The 19,541-nt window shown below is 35.9% G+C and overlaps 1 protein-coding gene across 1 annotated transcript in view; it reads right to left on the bottom strand.

The window, feature by feature from the left end:
• PIKFYVE (phosphoinositide kinase, FYVE-type zinc finger containing) overlaps positions 1-19,541 on the bottom strand; it is a 99,628-nt gene that overhangs the window by 9,568 nt on the left and 70,519 nt on the right. Inside the window, 13 exon segments of the mRNA XM_017889399.1 lie at positions 1,514-1,678; positions 3,381-3,478; positions 4,351-4,434; positions 6,590-6,685; positions 9,094-9,214; positions 9,917-10,054; positions 10,898-10,958; positions 13,285-13,358; positions 13,361-13,374; positions 14,383-14,537; positions 14,652-14,760; positions 15,136-15,249; positions 17,069-17,247. Coding sequence (XP_017744888.1) covers positions 1,514-1,678; positions 3,381-3,478; positions 4,351-4,434; positions 6,590-6,685; positions 9,094-9,214; positions 9,917-10,054; positions 10,898-10,958; positions 13,285-13,358; positions 13,361-13,374; positions 14,383-14,537; positions 14,652-14,760; positions 15,136-15,249; positions 17,069-17,247 — 1,408 coding nt within the window.

Below are 19,541 nucleotides of genomic sequence, written 5' to 3'. Positions count from 1 at the left end.
CCAAGGGTGCCATTATAAACAGCTACAGCCCAATAGCAAGCAGCCTATAGAATACAAAACAGATGGCCGGGCGCGGTGGCTCAAGCCTGTAATCCCAGCACTATGGGAGGCCGAGACGGGCGGATCACGAGGTCAGGAGTTTGAGACCATCCTGGCTAACACGGTGAAACCCGTCTCTACTAAAAAATACAAAACTAGCCGGGCGAGGTGGCTGGCGCCTGTAGTCCCAGCTACTCGGGAGACTGAGGCAGGAGAATGGCGTAAACCCGGGAGGCGGAGCTTGCAGTGAGCTGAGATCTGGCCACTGCACTCCAGCCTGGGCGACAGAGTGAGACTCCGTCTCCAAAAAAAAAAAAAATAAAGAAAGAATACAAAACAGGTATCTTAATTACTAGTCAACGTTTATTATAGCAGTTGTTTTTTTTTGTCTGTTTTTTTGAGATAGAGTCTTGCTGTCACCCAGGCTGGAGTGCAATGGCGCAATCTCCGCTCACTGCAACCTACACCTCCTGGGTTCATGTGATTCTCGTGCCTCAGCCTCCCAAGTAGTTGAGATTACAGGCATGTGCCACCAGGCCTGGCTAATTTTTTTATTTTCAGTAGAGATGGGGTTTCTTTATGTTGGCCAGGCTCATCTCCAACTCCTGGTCTCAAGTGATCCACCTGCCTCAGCCTCCCAAAGTGCTGGGATTACCATACTGGGCCCAGCAGTTGCTATTTTTAAACTACTAATTCATAGGACACCAAACTATTTCTGTATAGAGACAGAGTAAATATTTCACTCTGAAAAAGTTCCAACTACTCAACTTGCCAATATAAAGTGAAAGTAACCAGATGATAAGTAAACGAATGGGTGTTTTCCCAATAAACATTTACAAAAAGAGGTCATCACAGTCTGCCTATTCCTCATCTAAACCTATACTCAAACACAATGAGGTAGATACACAAACGCACACACACATTTTTTTTTTTTTCGGTAGAGACAGAGGTCTCACGTTATTGCCCAGGCTGGTCTCAAACTCCTGGCTTCAAGTGATCCTGATGTCTCAGCCTCCCAAAGTGATGGGATGATAGACATGGGCCTATCTCACCCAGCACTGGACATAATTTTTAAATGTCAAAATGAAGGGCAACATAAATAGCTGCAACTTTACAGGGACTTGAAAAGAAAGAAAACATTTGAGTATATATATGAGTTACATATTGAGACAGATGTTTTTACATGTGGAATGCCACATCCACCTTGGAAGACATTGTTTTTGCCACTTTACAGGTTATGGAAACTAAAGATTTCTGATTCTACCACACAGTACATGATGGCAGTGAAATCTGAAACTAGTTGGACTCTCTCAGTGCCATGCTTTTTCTACTCTAACACACCGACAAGTGAGAACAGAAGGAATGCCCCAGTTTCAGCACTAAGAATTATCTATTTAAGGCTGTAAGAAATATATGCAACTAAAATAAAAAAATCAAAGCCTAGAATAAGCATATTTATTCTTCTTTAACACACCTTGAGGCTCAACGCCTTGATTCTCGGTCCCCTCCTTGCCCGTCTGCCCAACCTGGTAGTAAGCACTATCTGCTCCACGTAAGGTCTCTCTCTTCTGGGAAGAGAGATCGGGGCTTTTCCCTGCTGTCCCTCTGAAGAAGGACAACATTCCAGAAGCCTTTTTGGCTAAAAATAAGAAGTTACATATTAATTTGAAGTACAGGTCACTGCAGATGGAAAATAAAAATTTTCAACTTATTTCTTTATTAGCAGTAACCACTATATGAAGTTAATCAATCTGAGTAATGCAGATACTTTTGTTTGCACAATGTCCCACATGTTGTTACTTATTGTTCCACATGTTGTTTTTGCATAATCAAGCACCCTTTTAACAAAACCACTATTAATAAAACATAAAAAAAGATGGAGGGTTAACACTCAGCTAGATGAATATAAAATATGGGGAATTATCTAGAAAGCCTTTCAAAATATCTTTCAAAGGCAGTCACAGCTTAAGCAACAGGATTAAATTAGGGCTGAGTTCTTACAGTATTGCAATATAGTTAACTAAACGAACACAAAACAATTTCACAAGCTACAAGAATTCAGTTAAAGGTAACATCTTTGTGTCATTTGTGTTCCTACAGTCCAACACAGGAAAAGATAAGATTTCCTTTTTAGCATCTTTCAAAAAATAAAAAAGGCCATCAAACAGCCAATAATTTACTAAAGCTTGCTCTATACTTTTACTCCTAGTTTTGAGCTTCATTCATCATACTATTAATATGATTCTAATTCTTGCAAATTTACCATTTACAAAATTCACAGAAAATGTCAATCATAAATGTGCTTACTTGGGTAACAGACACTAGTATTGCCTCCTTAATATCCACTCCTACCTGGTTCCCTACTAACAGAATGCCAACTTAGGGGAAGAGGGGAGCGGGCTGGGGTGTGTGACTATGTGTACAGCACCAGAAAAGGATCATGATTTGTATAACCCAACTGGGACAATGCTGCTCCCTACTTTCTCTGTCTCTTTCAGTCAGGAGTGGCCATGAGCCCCAGTTCTGACCAATGAGACTAAAGGAAGAGCCTCTACGTTCCTAATGAAAGAAAACAGCTGCAGCTTGCAACACCCCTGGTTTCTGCCTCAAATTCAAACAAAAATGGAACACTTTTAACATGAGGAAAACTTAAAGGAATCATAGAGAAACTATTCCCCTAACGGTGTAACAATGCTGAGCAGCTAAACATATGCCAGCAACTGCCAACCTCCAGGTTTGGTTATGTTAGAAAAATAAGTTGTCATTTGTTTAAATCCTTACAGTTGAATTTTTTGTTACTTGTAGCTGAATGTATTCTCGACAAAGTCAGAGAAACACAAATTCAAATCCTAGCTCCACCACTGTCTAATCTTAAGCAAGTTACTAAATCTAAATTTTAACTTCCTTTCTGAAAAATAAGGATATGTCAAATAATTCTTACGTGGTTATTAGGGGGATTAAAGGAGGGAATGCATGAAAATTTATTTTCATAGTGCCAGTAATATTGTAAAACTAAAAAGGAAAAAAATGTATCTTGCATCTTAGGTTGTATATTTTAAACTGAAAGCTCTTCTAGGAAGCAGATCCTCCTTTTTGCATAGACCAAAGAGCTTCTAAAAGTTTCCAATCCAATACCTTGAACTGACATTTGAGATAAGAATCAATGAAGAAAAGCAAAACACCTATAAAGAAGACATACAAAAATATCTAAATTTATATTTCAGAGATCAGAAGTAGTAAATCATTGCCAGACGGTACTAATTGGTTTTCATGTATTTTCTTTTTCAAACCATAATTATAGGTAAATCTAATTATAAATATTCCTCCATGTGTAATCTTACTTGGTTGTGGTTCTGTTTCTGCCGTACGGTTTGTCTGTCCTCCACTCATTTCAGGTAATCTGATAGGGCTGCTACTCTTTGGTCTGCTATCTAAAGTACTAAAATGAGGGAAAAAAAAAAAGGAAAAATTAGTTTTATACAAGTCAAACAGAAAATAGTAGGTACTCTACACTAATTACGTTGTATACTGATTTACTTCCTACCTAACGCTACCTACATTATCAAAAGTCTGATTCATAATTTACATAAACACAGGCTAGAACACAGAAAAAAAAGTCTGAAATATCTAATATCTACTAGACTGAAAGTGAAATGCTGTAACCATAAAAATATATGGAGGAATAAATTATGTTTCCCAAGTCCATTAACACTATATCAGCACCCATAAATCGATTACAGAAAATATCAATACCTTTCTCTCACACTAGTTATCACAATGATAATTCAGACAAAATTTTATCATGTTAGTAGAGTTGGAAGCTCTATTTCAGTAAGAATCATAATAATAAGCATGTGACAATTTCTGTCTAAAAGTCTAAAATACTGAACATGCCAAAAGAACTGGTTTGGATTTGGTTTTTGAAGTATTAGGACTTTTACTTATTATAAACAATTCACAGATACTTTAAATTGCCAAGTCAAGCAGTAGCTTACCAATTTTACAATTTTATAAAAATAAAAAATAAATACCAATTTAGTTTTAAATAAAACTTTTCATTTTTTTCAAAATGTCATTAAATCTGAATATACATTTAACTGCTATTGCAAGTATCATAAAACTGCATTCTAAGGGACTGTTTAAGTTCTTTTGCTATATTTGAGCTTTGTTGTCTCAATTATTGGCTGAATGAGTGCCATTATCTGAATCCTAGAAATTTTTATGCTGATAAAATGCTATAATAAAATTGAAGTACAAGCATATAGAAAATGATAACTAAATTAAAATAGTTTCTACTCAATCATGAATCACCTATTTGTTGGAAGCCCTTCTTCAGCACCGTTCCACTGAGTCGCTTTAGACAATTCCTCTAAGGCATTTCGGTATTCTTTACAACTTAGGGTAAAATAGGTTGAAAATGTTAAACATTAACTTAGTCTTTAAAAGTAAATCATATGCTTTACAGTTAAGTTTTGCATTATAGAAGCGCAATCATTATAACTTTCCATAATTAAATAATTTTGGTTAACAAAAGCAATCAAGTAGAAGCTTCATGAGGAAGGTCAATGTCCTCATAGAAGGTAATACAAAATATGACCCACTGGCTCATCAACCAGTATCAATATCCTCAACAAAGATTTTAAAAGCCTATTTACTAATATTTACATCAAATGACTTCAGGGACTGAACAGGTAACTTAAAAGTTTGAAGCCTCAGTGTTTAGTACAATAGAGAAAAAAATAATTTGAGAGTGCTTTTCCACTTAAAGTACTAAACTTTAAGGGAAAAAAATGTTTAATGTTCTATTAACCAAAAAGAAAAAAACAAAAACAAAAAAACCTGACTCTTAGACTAGCAGTCTGGGAGCCCTGCTTTAGATAAATGTCATGCAACAAGAGAGGCATGTTAGGATGTATTATTTTTCTAAGACATTGAAAAAAGATGATCTCAACTAGAATCCTTACTTCCTAATGGTATAAAAAATACTTTTGATTTGGCTGACTCTCCTACCTTTCTTACCTATTAATATATTACGACTAATAAATAAAGTGAGCAGCTTATACTATGTTCACAAAGGCCAAAGGCAAAGGTTAAAAAGGTATCATATGGAACCTTATAAAGGAAAAAATTCCTCATTATTTACATAGTAAACTCTAAACTCCATAAAGGCAGAGGCATGTAAATCTATCTTATTTACTCCTATACATCTAATATCTAGCATATCACATTTTGTAAACATTCAAATATTTGTTGAATAAATGGACTCCTTGTAACCACTATCTAAAAAGAAAAATTAAACATTGTAATGCCTTCCAGTGGGAAAAAATTGCTTTAAACGTCTTAGATTCTACTTAAACTAAGTTCAGCTACCACCAAGATATTCTTAAAATTTAAAAGCTTTGCCCTTTTAGACATACTATATATATTTTTAAGTGGATATATCGTTAAGATACATAACTGTACAAACTAAAAAGTCAGAAATGTCTATGGAGTAAGGCATAAGAACAGCATTACAGTAGTACCTCCTCATCCATAGTTTCACTTTCCATGGTTTAAATTACCCAGAGTCAACAGCAGTCCAAAAACATTAAGATATTTAGAAAGAGAGAGAACACATTCACGTAACTTTTGTTATAGTTTATTGTTATAAAACTGTTCTATCTTGTTATTGCTGTTGTTCATCTCTTATTGTGGCTAGGCTAATTTATAAATTAAACTTTATCATAGGTATGTATAGGAAAAAACATAGTATTTACAGGGTTCGATACTATCTGTAGGTTCAGACATCCATGGGGGTTCTTAGAACATACCCTCCATGGATAAGAGGTGACTGCTGTTTTCTAAGTAGAAAAATTTTACCTCATATGTAGAAAATGAGTGAATGGTACAAAAAAGATATTCAGACTGTACAAGGCAGGATGTTCCAAGTACTATGTCAATAAGTAAACTGAGGGAAGGGATACAAGGGAAAACATATTTTAACAGAATGGATAGAGGATTCAAGGCTCTGTAAATAACTTGCCAGGTCAATTTAGTTATTAGGAGCTTACTTACGAATCATCCTTTACTCCATTATTCGGGTACAGAGAAGATTTTTATGGACAAAAAGAACAAGCTGCCAGGCGCGGTGGCTCACACCTGTAATTCCGACACTTTGGGAGGCCGAGGCAGGTGGATCACTTGAGGTCAGGAGTTCAAGACCCACCTGACCAATATGGTGAAACCCCTTCTCTACTAAAAATACAAAAATTAGCCGGGCATGGTGGTATGTGCCTGTAGTCCCAGCAGCTTGAGAGGCTGAGGCAGGAGAATTGCCTGAATCCAGGAGGCACAGGTTGCAGTGAGCCAAGATTGCACCACTGCACTCCAGCCTGGGCAACAGAGTGACACTCTGTCTCAAAAAAAGAACGAGCTATCATGATTAAAGAGCATATATTTTTACTTATATTTAATCATTCTGCTTTATGTGAAAGATTCCAAAAATAAGGGATTAACAGACATACATAAAATACATAGATATCATCGTAAGTCAAAGTCCCATGAATAATACCTGAGAGCAAAAGCAATGATGGAGCTGGGTTCCTTCTCGCAGACTGCAATGGGCACTCGTTCATGTTCATACATTAAATAGTGTTTATCTGGATCACTATGAAAATTTTTAAAATACATAAGTTAACTAAGTACTGTAGAGTTAAGAATATAATTAAGAAAGCCAAAATGTATGCAGATATAACTTGAATCATTAAGAAAGAAATAGATATGAGAAAGTTTTTGAAGGCAATTAGAAAATTATCAGAATTAATCAGGTTTCAAATCAGAGGGTTCTGCAATAGTCACTCCAAACAAACCTTTCCATACTGCCAAGACTCTGGCCATACTAACCTCAAAAAAAAATCTACAATCAACAGCAGAAGTCTAAGATATTTTGTTCCATTATAAGCTAGAGAGAAAAAGTCTTCCAGAAATTGTGGAGAAGACACACTACTAGTTCAATAATAAACAATGCCACACAGCCACTCTACCATTATCATACAAAACACCCAGTGTAGCTCCATTTCCACTTAAATTTTGCTCCCCTGACTCCGACCCTAACTCACCTAGGCACTGTTAGGCACAGTCAATTTTTATTTAGGTGCTATTTACTGAACACCGAACATGCCAAGGATACAATATTAAGAAAAACTATTTTTAAGGATCTTACATGTGTGAGATGTTAACAATATAATGGTGAAAAAAAAAATTGGCACCATAGGGTTTATAGTGTAGTGGGGGCAAAGAAACAGACAATCCTATAAATAAATAAATATAATCTCTGTGGTAAGTGCTATGAAAGAATTGCTATAGAATGAATGTTTATCCCCCCAGCCCCCACAAAATTCCTATGTTAAAATCTTAACCCCCAATGTTATGGTATAAGGAAGTAGGGCCTTTAGGAGGCAATTTAGGTCATAAGGGTGGAGTGTTCATGAATGGGATTAGTGTCCTCATAAAAAAGATCGGAAACAGCTCTCTCAGCCTCCTTCCACCACATGAGAACACAAAGAGACAATAGCAATCTACAACCCAAAAGAGGACCCTTGGCAAAACCCAACTATGCTGGCACCCTCATCTCAGACTTCTAGCCTCCAGGACAGTAAGAAATAAATTTCTGTTGTCTATAAGCAGCTCAGTCTATGGTAATTCATCATAGCAGCATGAACGGACCAAGACAGGAATCATAAGAGCATATAACAGAAACCTACTATAACTGGAGCAGGAGGTAAGGGGAGGGTCTAGTACATTCTTCTTAGAAAGAACAGGACTGAATGATTAAAAAAGAATGTGTTTCACAAACAGCAGTTTAGAGAGAAGAGAAACAAATAAAATGAAAAAAACTATATTAAAAAAAATTAAAAAGGGCCGGGTCCAGTAGCTCAGTACTTTGGGAGACTGAGGTGAGCAGATCACCTGAGGTCAGGAGTTCGAGAGCAGCCTGGCCAAGATGGTGAAACCTCATCTCTACTAAAAATATGAAAATTAGCCAGGTATGGTGGCGCACACCCCCAGCTACCTGGGAGGCTGAGGCAGGAGAATCACTTGAATCTAGGAGGCAGAGGTTGCAATGAGCCAAGATCACACCACTACATTCCAGCCTGGGTGACAGAGTAAGACTCTGTCTCAAAAATAATAAAAATTTAAAAAATAAAAATAAATGTGAGAACATGAACAAAGACCATAACATAACAGGGATCCCAGCCCAATCAAGAAACTCATATATTCAGGTCTAAAGTAGAGAAAAAAGGGAACTTTTATATTTTACTATCATGTAACATATCACATACTGTACTGTGAGTCCTAACTGTATCTTCCCAAAGATTATGAGCTCCTAAGAGCGATGACTGTTCCTTACAAATCTTATTCTACATCATAGGGCACTAAAATAGGCACTAAATAAAAGTTTAAATACTGACTGAATAAATGCATCAGTCAGTTAATAAAAAAGCAAAAGTCCTTATTACAAAATGTCCACTTTTGGATACACTTGTTCCATAACAAGGGCAGCATTTGAGAGCCACATCGGTCAACCAGTGGAAGAAAAATAAACTTTCACAGGCAGTCAAATTTGAGGGAGCCCCATACAAAAAAGATGACATGAAAACTTGGACAAGTCACTGTAGTTCATCATCAGTGCTAGGACAATGCCATGTCCCAGCAAATCATTAAACGAGTAATACCAACCTCATATATTACCAGCAATATGTTTTTATAATTATTACATCAGTAGATACAGCCATGTATCTTTGAAAAAAGATATACAAACAAGTGTTTCCAGAACAAGTAATTCAAACATTTATAAGTAACATTGGCTAGTGCTTTCTTTATCCATTCATCTACTGTTTTATAATGATTATGTGTTGTACAAATTACATTGTATCAAAAGACATCTCTTTTACTATGATGAAATAAAATTAGGATTGAAAAATCATGCATCAGATAAATATATTAAAATATGCAGCAAGTAATTAAGGAAAAATAACCCCACTGCTAAGAGCCACTGGTTTTAATAATACTTACAAAGGAAATGGAATAGGATTATAGCTATTTCCTGGAAGCAAATTTGCAAAGATGGCTTTCATGGTTGACTTTTCCTTCACTTGGCTGTCTGTGGATCCCAGCAAATGCCCATCAAACACATCTAAAATGAAAAATAGTTTACTTATATATTAATATTCAGGGAGAATAAAAAATATAAGCTGCTGACTTTGGTTCTTTTCCTTTCTGGAATATGGACATATGTATACTATACCAGTAACAGTTTAAAATTTCTGATCGAGGGAAAAGACCACTATGGGATAAAACAGGTAACAACAGTGACGCATACACAGCATTGATTCCAAGGGACACCTGTTTTTTTAAACATCTCCGAAGCACTGTGGCTATTATACCTGAGTTAAATAGCAATTTTAAAGTTAATTTCAAAGTTTATGCTATAATTTAGTAGTCACCGCCTAAACAGAAAGCAAGGCATGAATCTGTTATCATGAAGCAAACATCTGTCCTTAGAGAAATGGTTGTAATTCTCTTATTTTCGTACAAAGCAGTAATCATGTGCCTTATGAAACCTAAGAAAGGAAGATCCCCAGAAGGTAGATGAGGATAAGTGACATTTTGATACTAAGATATTTACATGTCAATTAATGTAACTAAATGAAGTAACAATATGATAATAAGCTAAATCTAAAAAACACTTTTGGTAAGTATAAACAAAAATTCTATGGGATAAGAGTCTTGTGTCAAAGAATCAGCAGTTTTTCCTTCTTGGTGACACATGTAAATTAATGATACATCTTTCAGTCTTAGATTCAGTGAAATATGGTAAAAGTGACTTATCCTCTACCTTCAGAACTGCTGGCTGTATCTAGCTCAGGGGGCCCTCCTACTGACTGCTCAGACATGACTTCAGGTGGCGTAGGCAACTGGAGATGAGTAGAACTAGTGGAGCTCTGGCTGGACAAAGTTGTTAAGAAGCGATCCTCTAAAGAAAAACACAATCTTAAATGAGTCATTTACATACATATTAAGTCCATGTCTACCTAATATTTTTTAAATGCTCATTCATATTCCTACTTCCTAAAAGGTAAAATTTTCACTTTTAAAATCATCTAGCTACAAAATCATGTAGCTCATGTCATAGAAATGGACACAAAATCCAGAAAATTATATATGACTTGACTACAATCAAATCCTGGTAGCAGTACTGCAACTGTCAACCAAGATTGACTCCTATCCAACACACTATCCATTATACCACAATGCCTACCTAAATATTAGTTTTTTAGTTTAATAGAGAATGAAATTAGGACACTGTGAGAAAGGCTTCACACTTATTCTGGGAGAGAAAAAACAATTATAATAGAAAAATGCCAAGAATTAAAAGTTGAGCTCCTGGTTCTACAGTCCATGTAAGTGTCCCCACAAAGTTTCTATGACACCAAGTTATTCAATGAAATACTGTGAAAGACATCTTAAGTCTAGACAATATTTTAGTGACATTAAAACTGTAAATTAAACTTTACAAGATTTTTGCAATGAAACCTGAGGACTGACTTTGTAATAAGCAAAACAAATTCAATTTACTTTTTTCTGTTTTTTCTTCCCCTAATAGCAGCCTTCTTTATATTTCATGTATTTCTATAATCTGATTTATCTTATTGCAATAAACTGTATGATAATCTGATAGGATTACAAGTGCTCTACAGGAAGGAAAGAAAGTCTATGAACAACAGAATCAGAAAAACAGCTCAAACAGTTTAAAACAACTTATACAATAAGAAATTTCTTTAAATCCAATGGCAAGTGATCACGACTCAGGACCAACCTTTTTCTCCATTCTGAAGTCCTGGAGAAATATTCCGTGGAGATGCATCCATCGCACTTACCTGTAGAGATGTAAATACTTTATTCTCATGGAAAACATGAAAATCACATTCAAAAAAATTTTAATCAGTGAATCTTAAACTTTTGGTCTCAGGACCCGTTTACACCCTTAAAATTACTAAAACCCCTTAATATTTTAATTAGCTTTTGTTTACCTTAGAAATTTTACCTTATTAGAAATTAAAACAGAGAAAGTTATTAAATCTGCATTAACTTATTTATAAATAAACTCATTAATATAAATAACATATTTAAACATGTAACATACTGTACACACTATCTACCCTTTAGTCACTTAGTAGCTGTCTTGGTTATCAGATCAACCATCATAGTACGGCAGTGCTTGTTTTCAAGTAACCCTTATTTTAATGGTCCCAAAGCGCAAAAGCAGTGATGCTGGCATACTATTATAATTGTTCTCTTTTATTATTACTATTGTTAATCTCTTACTGGGCCTAATTTATAAATTAAACTTTACCATAGGTACACATACATAGGAAAAAAACAGTACATATATGGTTTAGTACTATCTGCTGTTTCATGTTTCCACTGACGTGTCTTAGAACATACCCTCCTTGGATAACGGGGGACCATCCACTGTAAATATTAAGGACAGTGCTACAGAATTTCAAATCAACTTTCAATCTTTCAAAAAAGATGATCATCTGTTCAATAATTTTGTATTTTCAATTCTGTATCTATCTACATGCTTACACTACTAGCTTTGCAGTTTCTTCAGTGAGCAAATGGAAAGGCCACCAGAAGTCTGTGCTAGTCATTAACAGCTCCACACTAGTCGGCAAATACCAACACAAAGATCATCTTCAGTAGCCTTAATTCTTACTCTCACCTAAACTTCCTTTTTGTCTCATAAACATCTGTGTGTTTCTACACAGTTGTTTATGAGACAAAAGGAAGAATTCACTATATATTACTAAATAACAAAAATATCTTAAGTACCTGGATCCATCATTCCATGAAAATATTCTACAAATACTACACACTGTACAAAAAGAAAATACTCCTTCAAAGTCCTCATGATATCAGAACATGAGGCCCTTATAATAAGCTGACATTAATTCATGTGAAATGTGGTGTCATAGGCAGAATTCTAATATGGCCCCAAGATTCCCAGCCCTTGGTGTACACATATCTCTTCTCCATTAATCACATACACATTCCCTGACTTATGATGGTCTGACTTAAGATTTTCCAACTTTACAATGTCACAAAACCACTATGCATCTGGTATGCTCCTCAACTTATGATGGGGTTACATCCACATAAACTCATCATAAATTGAAAATAAGTCAAAAACATACTTTTGGATGTTTTCAACTTATGATGAGTTTATCAGAACATCAACCTCTCAGAAGTTGAGAAGCATCTGGACTAATTTAGGTACTTCTGTAATTTTGCAGATGTAATTAAGGCCCCAAATCAGATGACCTCAAAATAGGAAAATTATCCAGATGGACCTGATATAACCACGAGTCCTTAAATCTGTGTCTATAGATCAAAGACAGAGAAAGTAAGTGATTCAAAGCAAAAGAAAGGTTTGACACATTGCTCCAGGTTTTGAAGATGGAGAGTACTGAATGGTAAGAAATGCAGGCAGCCTCTAGGGGTTAAGAATGGCCTCCGGTGGACAGCCAGCAAGAAAACGAGGACATCAATCCTACAACTAATAGAAACTGAATTCTGCCAACAACCTGAATGAGTAGGAGACCCTGAGTCTCAGATAAGACAGAAGCCTCAGCCAAAACCTCGAGTTCAGCTGTGTCAGATTCTGAGCAGAGAACCTAGTCATGCTTGCCAGTCTTCTGACCCACAGAAACCGTGAAATAACAAATTTGTGGTTTTGGCCAATGTTTTGGATGATCTATCACCAAGAGAAGACTAATAATTTGAAAAAGAACTGATGCAGTTCAAATACCTTAAGAAAAACCTCTTATTTAAGCAGAGAGATTTTAAAACACTCAAAACTGCAGAGTATAAAATAAATGAGGACCCTATTATATACTCAGAGTATCCACGACTTTCCTTTGTAGCACTTGCTGTCACCATGATGCCACCCCTGGTGATGCCAGCAAACTGTAGCTTTTAAAAACATTTCAAATAAATAAATTATAACTGATCATTTTATTTCAGGTTATAACATAAAAGTAATCCAGGTCATAGTTCCTTGAAACCTCACAAATTCAAAATGGAAAACCCTGCTGGATGTCATTACTAAAGTATGTATTAAACTATCCCTGCTAAGTATTATAAATGGAACTAACTATATTTCTATCGATTAAGGACCAAAGATAAGATTACACTTCACACCTTGCTTTCTTCCCCTTGTCTCAGTCTTCCAGGACTTGGAGGAACTGAAGGTCTCTTTCTACCCTTTTCCTGTGGAAAAGGTCCTGCAACCTGTGGCCAAAAGCCAAAAAAAAAAAAAAAAGTATATTTTTTTTTATTATTTTTATAATAATTGTTATTATATAATGTTTTATTTACATGCTACTAACGATGTTTCTGGTATGTCTCTAATTACGTGTGATATTGTTATATACGTACGATAACGTTGATGGTGATTTGAAGCCAGACACATTGTTTATTTGTTATCGCTGTTTTTATGAAATATCCAGTTTGTATTTTCATAGATTGTGATTATGTTGTTTTGTGGTTGCCACGGGGCTGGTTGGTGTGTGTGTTATGTTGTGAATAACTGTGTACTTTAGTTATTGTGTTTGGAGTGATGGGAATGTGTTTTACTTTTATTTATTATACGTGTTACTATATATATATTATACGTGTATAGTATATATATATGGTTTGTTTCTGCACCTTGAGTGCTGTTTATAAATTTTCTCTTTACAACTTTGAAATCACAAAGTTTTCCCGTTTGAATTAACCATAGTCTTTAAAGTTATATATAAATAAGAGTAAGTTTTTGCCATATCTAATTAACCAGGAGCATTTGTTATCGACCATTCCTATCGACTATAGTTGTAAAAAAAAGAATAGCAAATTATTATAAAGAAAAATACTTCTAAAAAATAAATATTGAAATAAAGGCATAAGATAAACATACCAATATATTTGAAATTGCTGGCCAAAAACCAACAGTGACTCATGGCATACTACTTCAGTTAAAAACAATTCAACAGCACACACATCTGAACAACACTGTTTCAAATTATATTAGAAACAGCATCAAAGGCTGTTCTCCTCTTTGGTTTTTACATCTTCACAAACTACCTAAAATATAGCACATATATTTTAAAATATAAAGAAACGAGGGTGATGGAAAACAAAAGCTTCTTTAACTAGAGCACAAAATGAAACATCCATAATTAAAGATTTTTAAGTTGTAAGATATCATATTAGAACAAATGCAGCAATAATATTGAAGAAAACCAGACTGCAAAATCACACCTGTTATTCCAAGCTTGCAGCACTTCACAGAGACTTTGTTTCTTGGCAATGAGTGACTCAAAGACCGACTGTAGTTGCTGAGGGGTATCTACAGAGGAAGACATGAGCCTTGCTTGCATCTTCTCAATACAGTTCTTAAACTCGCCTTCTTCCATCTACAAGGAACAGAAACATTTCCGGAGACAGAGACCTATACAGACATACCCCAAAATAAACTTCTATTAAGTTAATAATTAACTTTTGAATTTTCTACCAAAGAAAGAAATTACCTCTTTCTGTGCAAAGATATCTTCCATTTTTTCCTCTCTTGTTTTACTAAATGTATCAGTTTTCAAAGATGCAAGTCTTTCATCAATGGCAAGATACACCTGTGAAACTCTAACAATAGAGAGAACATTAAACACTTTAGAAAGGGTGAATCAAATTTTCTATTTCACATAAACAGAAAAAAAAGTTACATGCAAAACGTAATTAAAATAATGTTTTACCTAATTAAGAATTACATTCAGTTTTGCAGAGCAAATAAGACCTAAAAGAATGTACTTCAAAATTTTAAGTTGTTATGTCTAAGAGAGTTTGGCTTCTTTTTTATTATTTTCCCATAAAGTCTACAATTTTCTTTTTGCACACCAAGCATGCATAGCAGACAATTAGAAAAGCTATTTACATTTTCAAAGAAAGTAAAATGAACAAATCTGATACTTTAAAATAGCTGTAAATAAACAAAAAAATGATAAAAGAAACTGAACTTACTTTTGAAAGAAGTCCTTCAGATCCTGAAGAAGGGACACTTTTAATGGAGCCTGACGCTTAATGAATATTTTGGGGAGTGGAACACATACTTCAAGAAGCCGAATGGGAGAATAACTGACAGAAAAAAATACAAGGACCAATAGAAAATGAAAAATAGTTTAATATCTTGAATAGAGCTGTATCATGATGTTCAACTAAATCCTATGAGGCATAAGAGAAAAAGTTTCTATAAAATGGCATTTTAAAACACTCACAAAGATATTAATTTTTAGCTCTTAAAATAAATATCCTCCCCAATTCTGGAGGGATTTTGTTTTATCTTTCATTACACTGTAGTACCATCATTTATCCCTTGAAGTTATCCTTATCTGCTGTAAAACCAAAAATGATGGCTATAAACCATCCCTATTCATAAGGAAACTAAAATACCTACATCTAATTGTAGGTATTCAGTACCTCTCCAGCGCCTGAAGATTTTTCATGAGTCTTTTGTTTCCTTTCCACCTGAGGGTTTATATTGACCAACAAATGCTACAACCTCACTCCCCGGCAAGGCCCTACATGCACAGTTAAAAGCTCTTGCTTAAAAAAGGAAATAAGCTCTAATTAGCAAATATCTCCTGAGGGTCTATTATGTGCCAGACACTGTTTTAGGTGCTGAGGATATAACATTAACAATTCCTGTTCTCATAATTCAGGAAAAACAAGATTCAGGTAACAAATAAAATAAATTCAAGTAACAAAACATATCAGAGGTTCAGTACCATGGAGAAAAATATAGCAAGAAAGAGAAGCAGAGTGCTAGGATGGGAGAGTGTCAGGGCAGGTGAAATGTGAGCAAAGACTTGTAAGAGGCAAGGAAGCAACAAGCAGATTATCTGGGAATGAGCAATTCAAAGAGGGAGAACAAGCACAAGGCTCTCAGGCAGGAACCTACTTGACATACCTGAGGCCCAGTAAGGAGGCCAGTGGGGCAGCAGCAGGATGAGTGAAGAGTAGTAGGAGATAAGAGCAGAGAGGTCCTAGGCAGCCAGAGCAGGTAGACTGAAGGCCAGTAAATGGACTTTGGCTTTTACTCCAGGTGAAACAGACACCCTTTGGAGTGTCTAGAGCAGAGGAGTGGCCTTAGCTGACCGCCCCTTAAAAGAACCACTCTGACTGCTGTGTTGAGAAGAGGCTAAGGCCAAAGGGAGACTGGCTAAGGCTACTACAATAATCCAGGTGAAAGATAACAGAGGCTCAGCCCAAAGTGGTAGTGGTGGAGGTGGTAAAAAGTGCTCAGACTCTGGATATATTTTGAAGGCAGATACCTGAAGGTTTTCTCAAATTATTTAATACCACAATGGCAACTATCAATTCTTTGAATACAGACTTTTAGTTCTAGAAATATGTGATTATCTTTCTGATGGTTAATGTCTTGGCAAACATTCTGACAGACTTTTAGATGCCATCAGATGACAAAACAATGGTTAAGAGTTAAGCCAGGGCCGGACATGGTGACTCACACTTCTAATTTCCACACTTAGAAAGGCCGAGGCAAGATGATCACCTGAGCACAATTCAAGACCAGCCTAGGTAACAATGAGATCCTGTCTCATAATTTTCTAAAATTTTTATATTAAAAATTTTTTTTAAAAAAGAGTGAGGCTGGTAGTAGATTGACCAGGGTTCAAATCATGACTCCATCACTTGAAAGCTCTGTAAGTGTTCAGATCGTAAGCTCTGTAAGTGAGGATAATAACTATTTCGTAGGGTAAAAAGTAAATAAAATAATACTGAAAGTTCTTAATACAGTCTGGTCCTCTGCATTTATAAGTGTAGAAATGGGGAATCCCACAAATTAATTCAATCTAGTAACAAGTGAAAAATGTTAAAAAATTATTAAGGGATTATGAGATCTGAGATCATGTACAAGATTCCTAGGATTTCTTACCTGAAACACGCCACCATCTGGTTATAGGAGAAATACTGGTGATAATCATGATGGATGGAGTGACCACAGGGCTCAGCGTTGGCTCTGCGAGTATACTGGTGCCCATAAAACCTAAGTTCAAGGTATTTTGCAAATGACATAGACCAGGACTCATTGGAAAGAGCAACAACTGGTGTTACCTGAAATTCAGCAAAAATATTTACCTAATCACATATTGAGAATCTCTTTTTTTAAAATTAACATTTTCTTTTCTTTTTTGTTTTTTTCCTTTTTTTTTTTTTGAGACGGAGTCTCACTCTGTCACCCAGGCTGGAGTGCAGTGGCCGGATCTCAGCTCACTGCAAGCTCTGCCTCCCAGGTTCACGCCATTCTCCTGCCTCAGCCTCCTGAGTAGCTGGGACCATAGGCACCTGCCACCACACCCAGCTAATTTTTTGTATTTTTAGTAGAGATGGGGTTTCACCATGTTAGCCAGGATGGTCTTGATCTCCTGACCTCATGATCCACCCACCTCAGCCTCCCAAAGTGCTGAGATTACAGGTGTGAGCCACCATACCCGGCCAACATTTTCTTTTCTAATACAAATGTAACATATACTGACAGCAGAAAATTGAGAGAAGAATGAAAAGTTCAAATGTGGGTGGAGCTGGTGGTGGTGGAGGAGAGCAGCATCACCAATAAACCCACCAACATCAATATACTAGTATATGTTCACTTTCGATGGATTTTACTACACATACATAACACACACACACATACATATACATATATACATACACACATGGACATGCACACAGCCAGTATATTTGTAAATAAAAACTCCTATAATTAGTTTCATAATCTTTTACTTAGCAATTTATCATGAATATTTGCCCACATAAAATATTCTTGCACAACTTTTCAAATGGCCGCAGAGTATCCTATTAAATGGACATGTATTTAACCAATCCTTATTGATGTGCCTTTAAGACATTACAAGTTTCTCCATACTGAGATGATGTTCTGATGAACATCCTTGTATATACATATTTACAAATATCCACAATTATTCCCTTGGGACAAATTAATAAAGGTGGGAATTGGTAGGTCCAAGGGCATAAACATTTATATGGTCTTTGATAATTTTTGCCACATTATCTTCCAAAACAAGTGCACCAGTGTATACAGTCTCCAACAGTATTTAAGAATAACAATTTCCCCCACTTTCTCACCCAATCCTAGGAATTAGAATTGAAATTTTGAAATGTAGTCCCATAAAGAAAATTTTAAAGAGATTTTACTGGTTTTATCTGTGCTTATTTGACTACTAATGAATAACATTTATTTGTACATGTTTAGTAACCATTTGCATTAAATTGCATTGTCATGTCCTCTGCCCATTTTTCTATTAACATGGCTTACAGAAATTTGATATTACATATATTTATGTTTAGTCATATATATTGTATTTTTCCTTGACACTGGAAGTTTTCATTTTAGTGTAACAAAACTTACCTTTTCCTTTCTAGCATAAAAAAACACAAGTTTAGGCCGGGCGCGGTGGCTCAAGCCTGTAATCCCAGCACTTTGGGAGGCCGAGACAGGTGGATTGCGAGGTCAGGAGATCGAGACCAACCTAGCTAACACGGCGAAACCCCGTCTCTACTAAAAAATACAAAAAACTAGCCGGGCAAGTTGGCGGGCGCCTATAGTCCCAGCTACTTGGGAGGCTGAGGCAGGAGAATGGCGTAAACCCGGGAGGCGGAGCTTGCAGTGAGCTGAGATCCGGCCACTGCACTCCAGCCTGGGCGACAGAGCGAGACTCCGTCTCAAAACAAAAAAACAAAAAAAAAAAAAAAAAAACACAAGTTTTTGTTTTAAAATAAAGTACATATAGCAAAGCATGTAAGTCATAAAGATCAAATTTAAGTTATTCATTTACAATGATTGTCAGTCTACCCAGTTAACATATTCTACAACAAACTATTATCAGCTATCTAATAGGAACTAAAGTCTGTAAGAACAAGTATGAAACTAAGACTGAGAATTGCTAGAAATAATTTTATGTCTGTATGTTTGCTGATGCAGGTGCAACTTTGATTTTGCTCTTCTCTACCACTGATTAATGTAGGTCATGCTATTTTATATGTAATTCCCACATGTGCCGTCCAAAAGCACACTTCAAAATAACCCAATTAAGGCCAGGCGCCATGGCTCACGCCTGTAATCCCAACACTTTGGGAGGCTGAGGCGGGCGGATCACCCGAGGTCAGGAGTTTGAGACCAGCCTGGCCAACATAGTGAAACCTTGTCTCTACTAAAAATACAAAAATTAACTGGGCGTAGTGGCGCACACCTGTAGTCCCAGCTACTCCAGAGGCTGAGGCAGGAGAAGAGCTTGAACCTGGAGACAGAGGTTACAGTGAGCTGAGATCACATGACTGTACTCCAGACTGGGCGATAGAGCAAGACTCCGTCTCAAAAAAAAAAAAAA

This window comes from Rhinopithecus bieti, unplaced genomic scaffold (genome assembly GCF_001698545.2).
Source record: "Rhinopithecus bieti isolate Rb0 unplaced genomic scaffold, ASM169854v2 scaffold_17939, whole genome shotgun sequence".
Classification (NCBI taxonomy): domain Eukaryota; kingdom Metazoa; phylum Chordata; class Mammalia; order Primates; family Cercopithecidae; genus Rhinopithecus; species Rhinopithecus bieti.
This window is presented reverse-complemented; position numbering and strand designations above follow the sequence as displayed.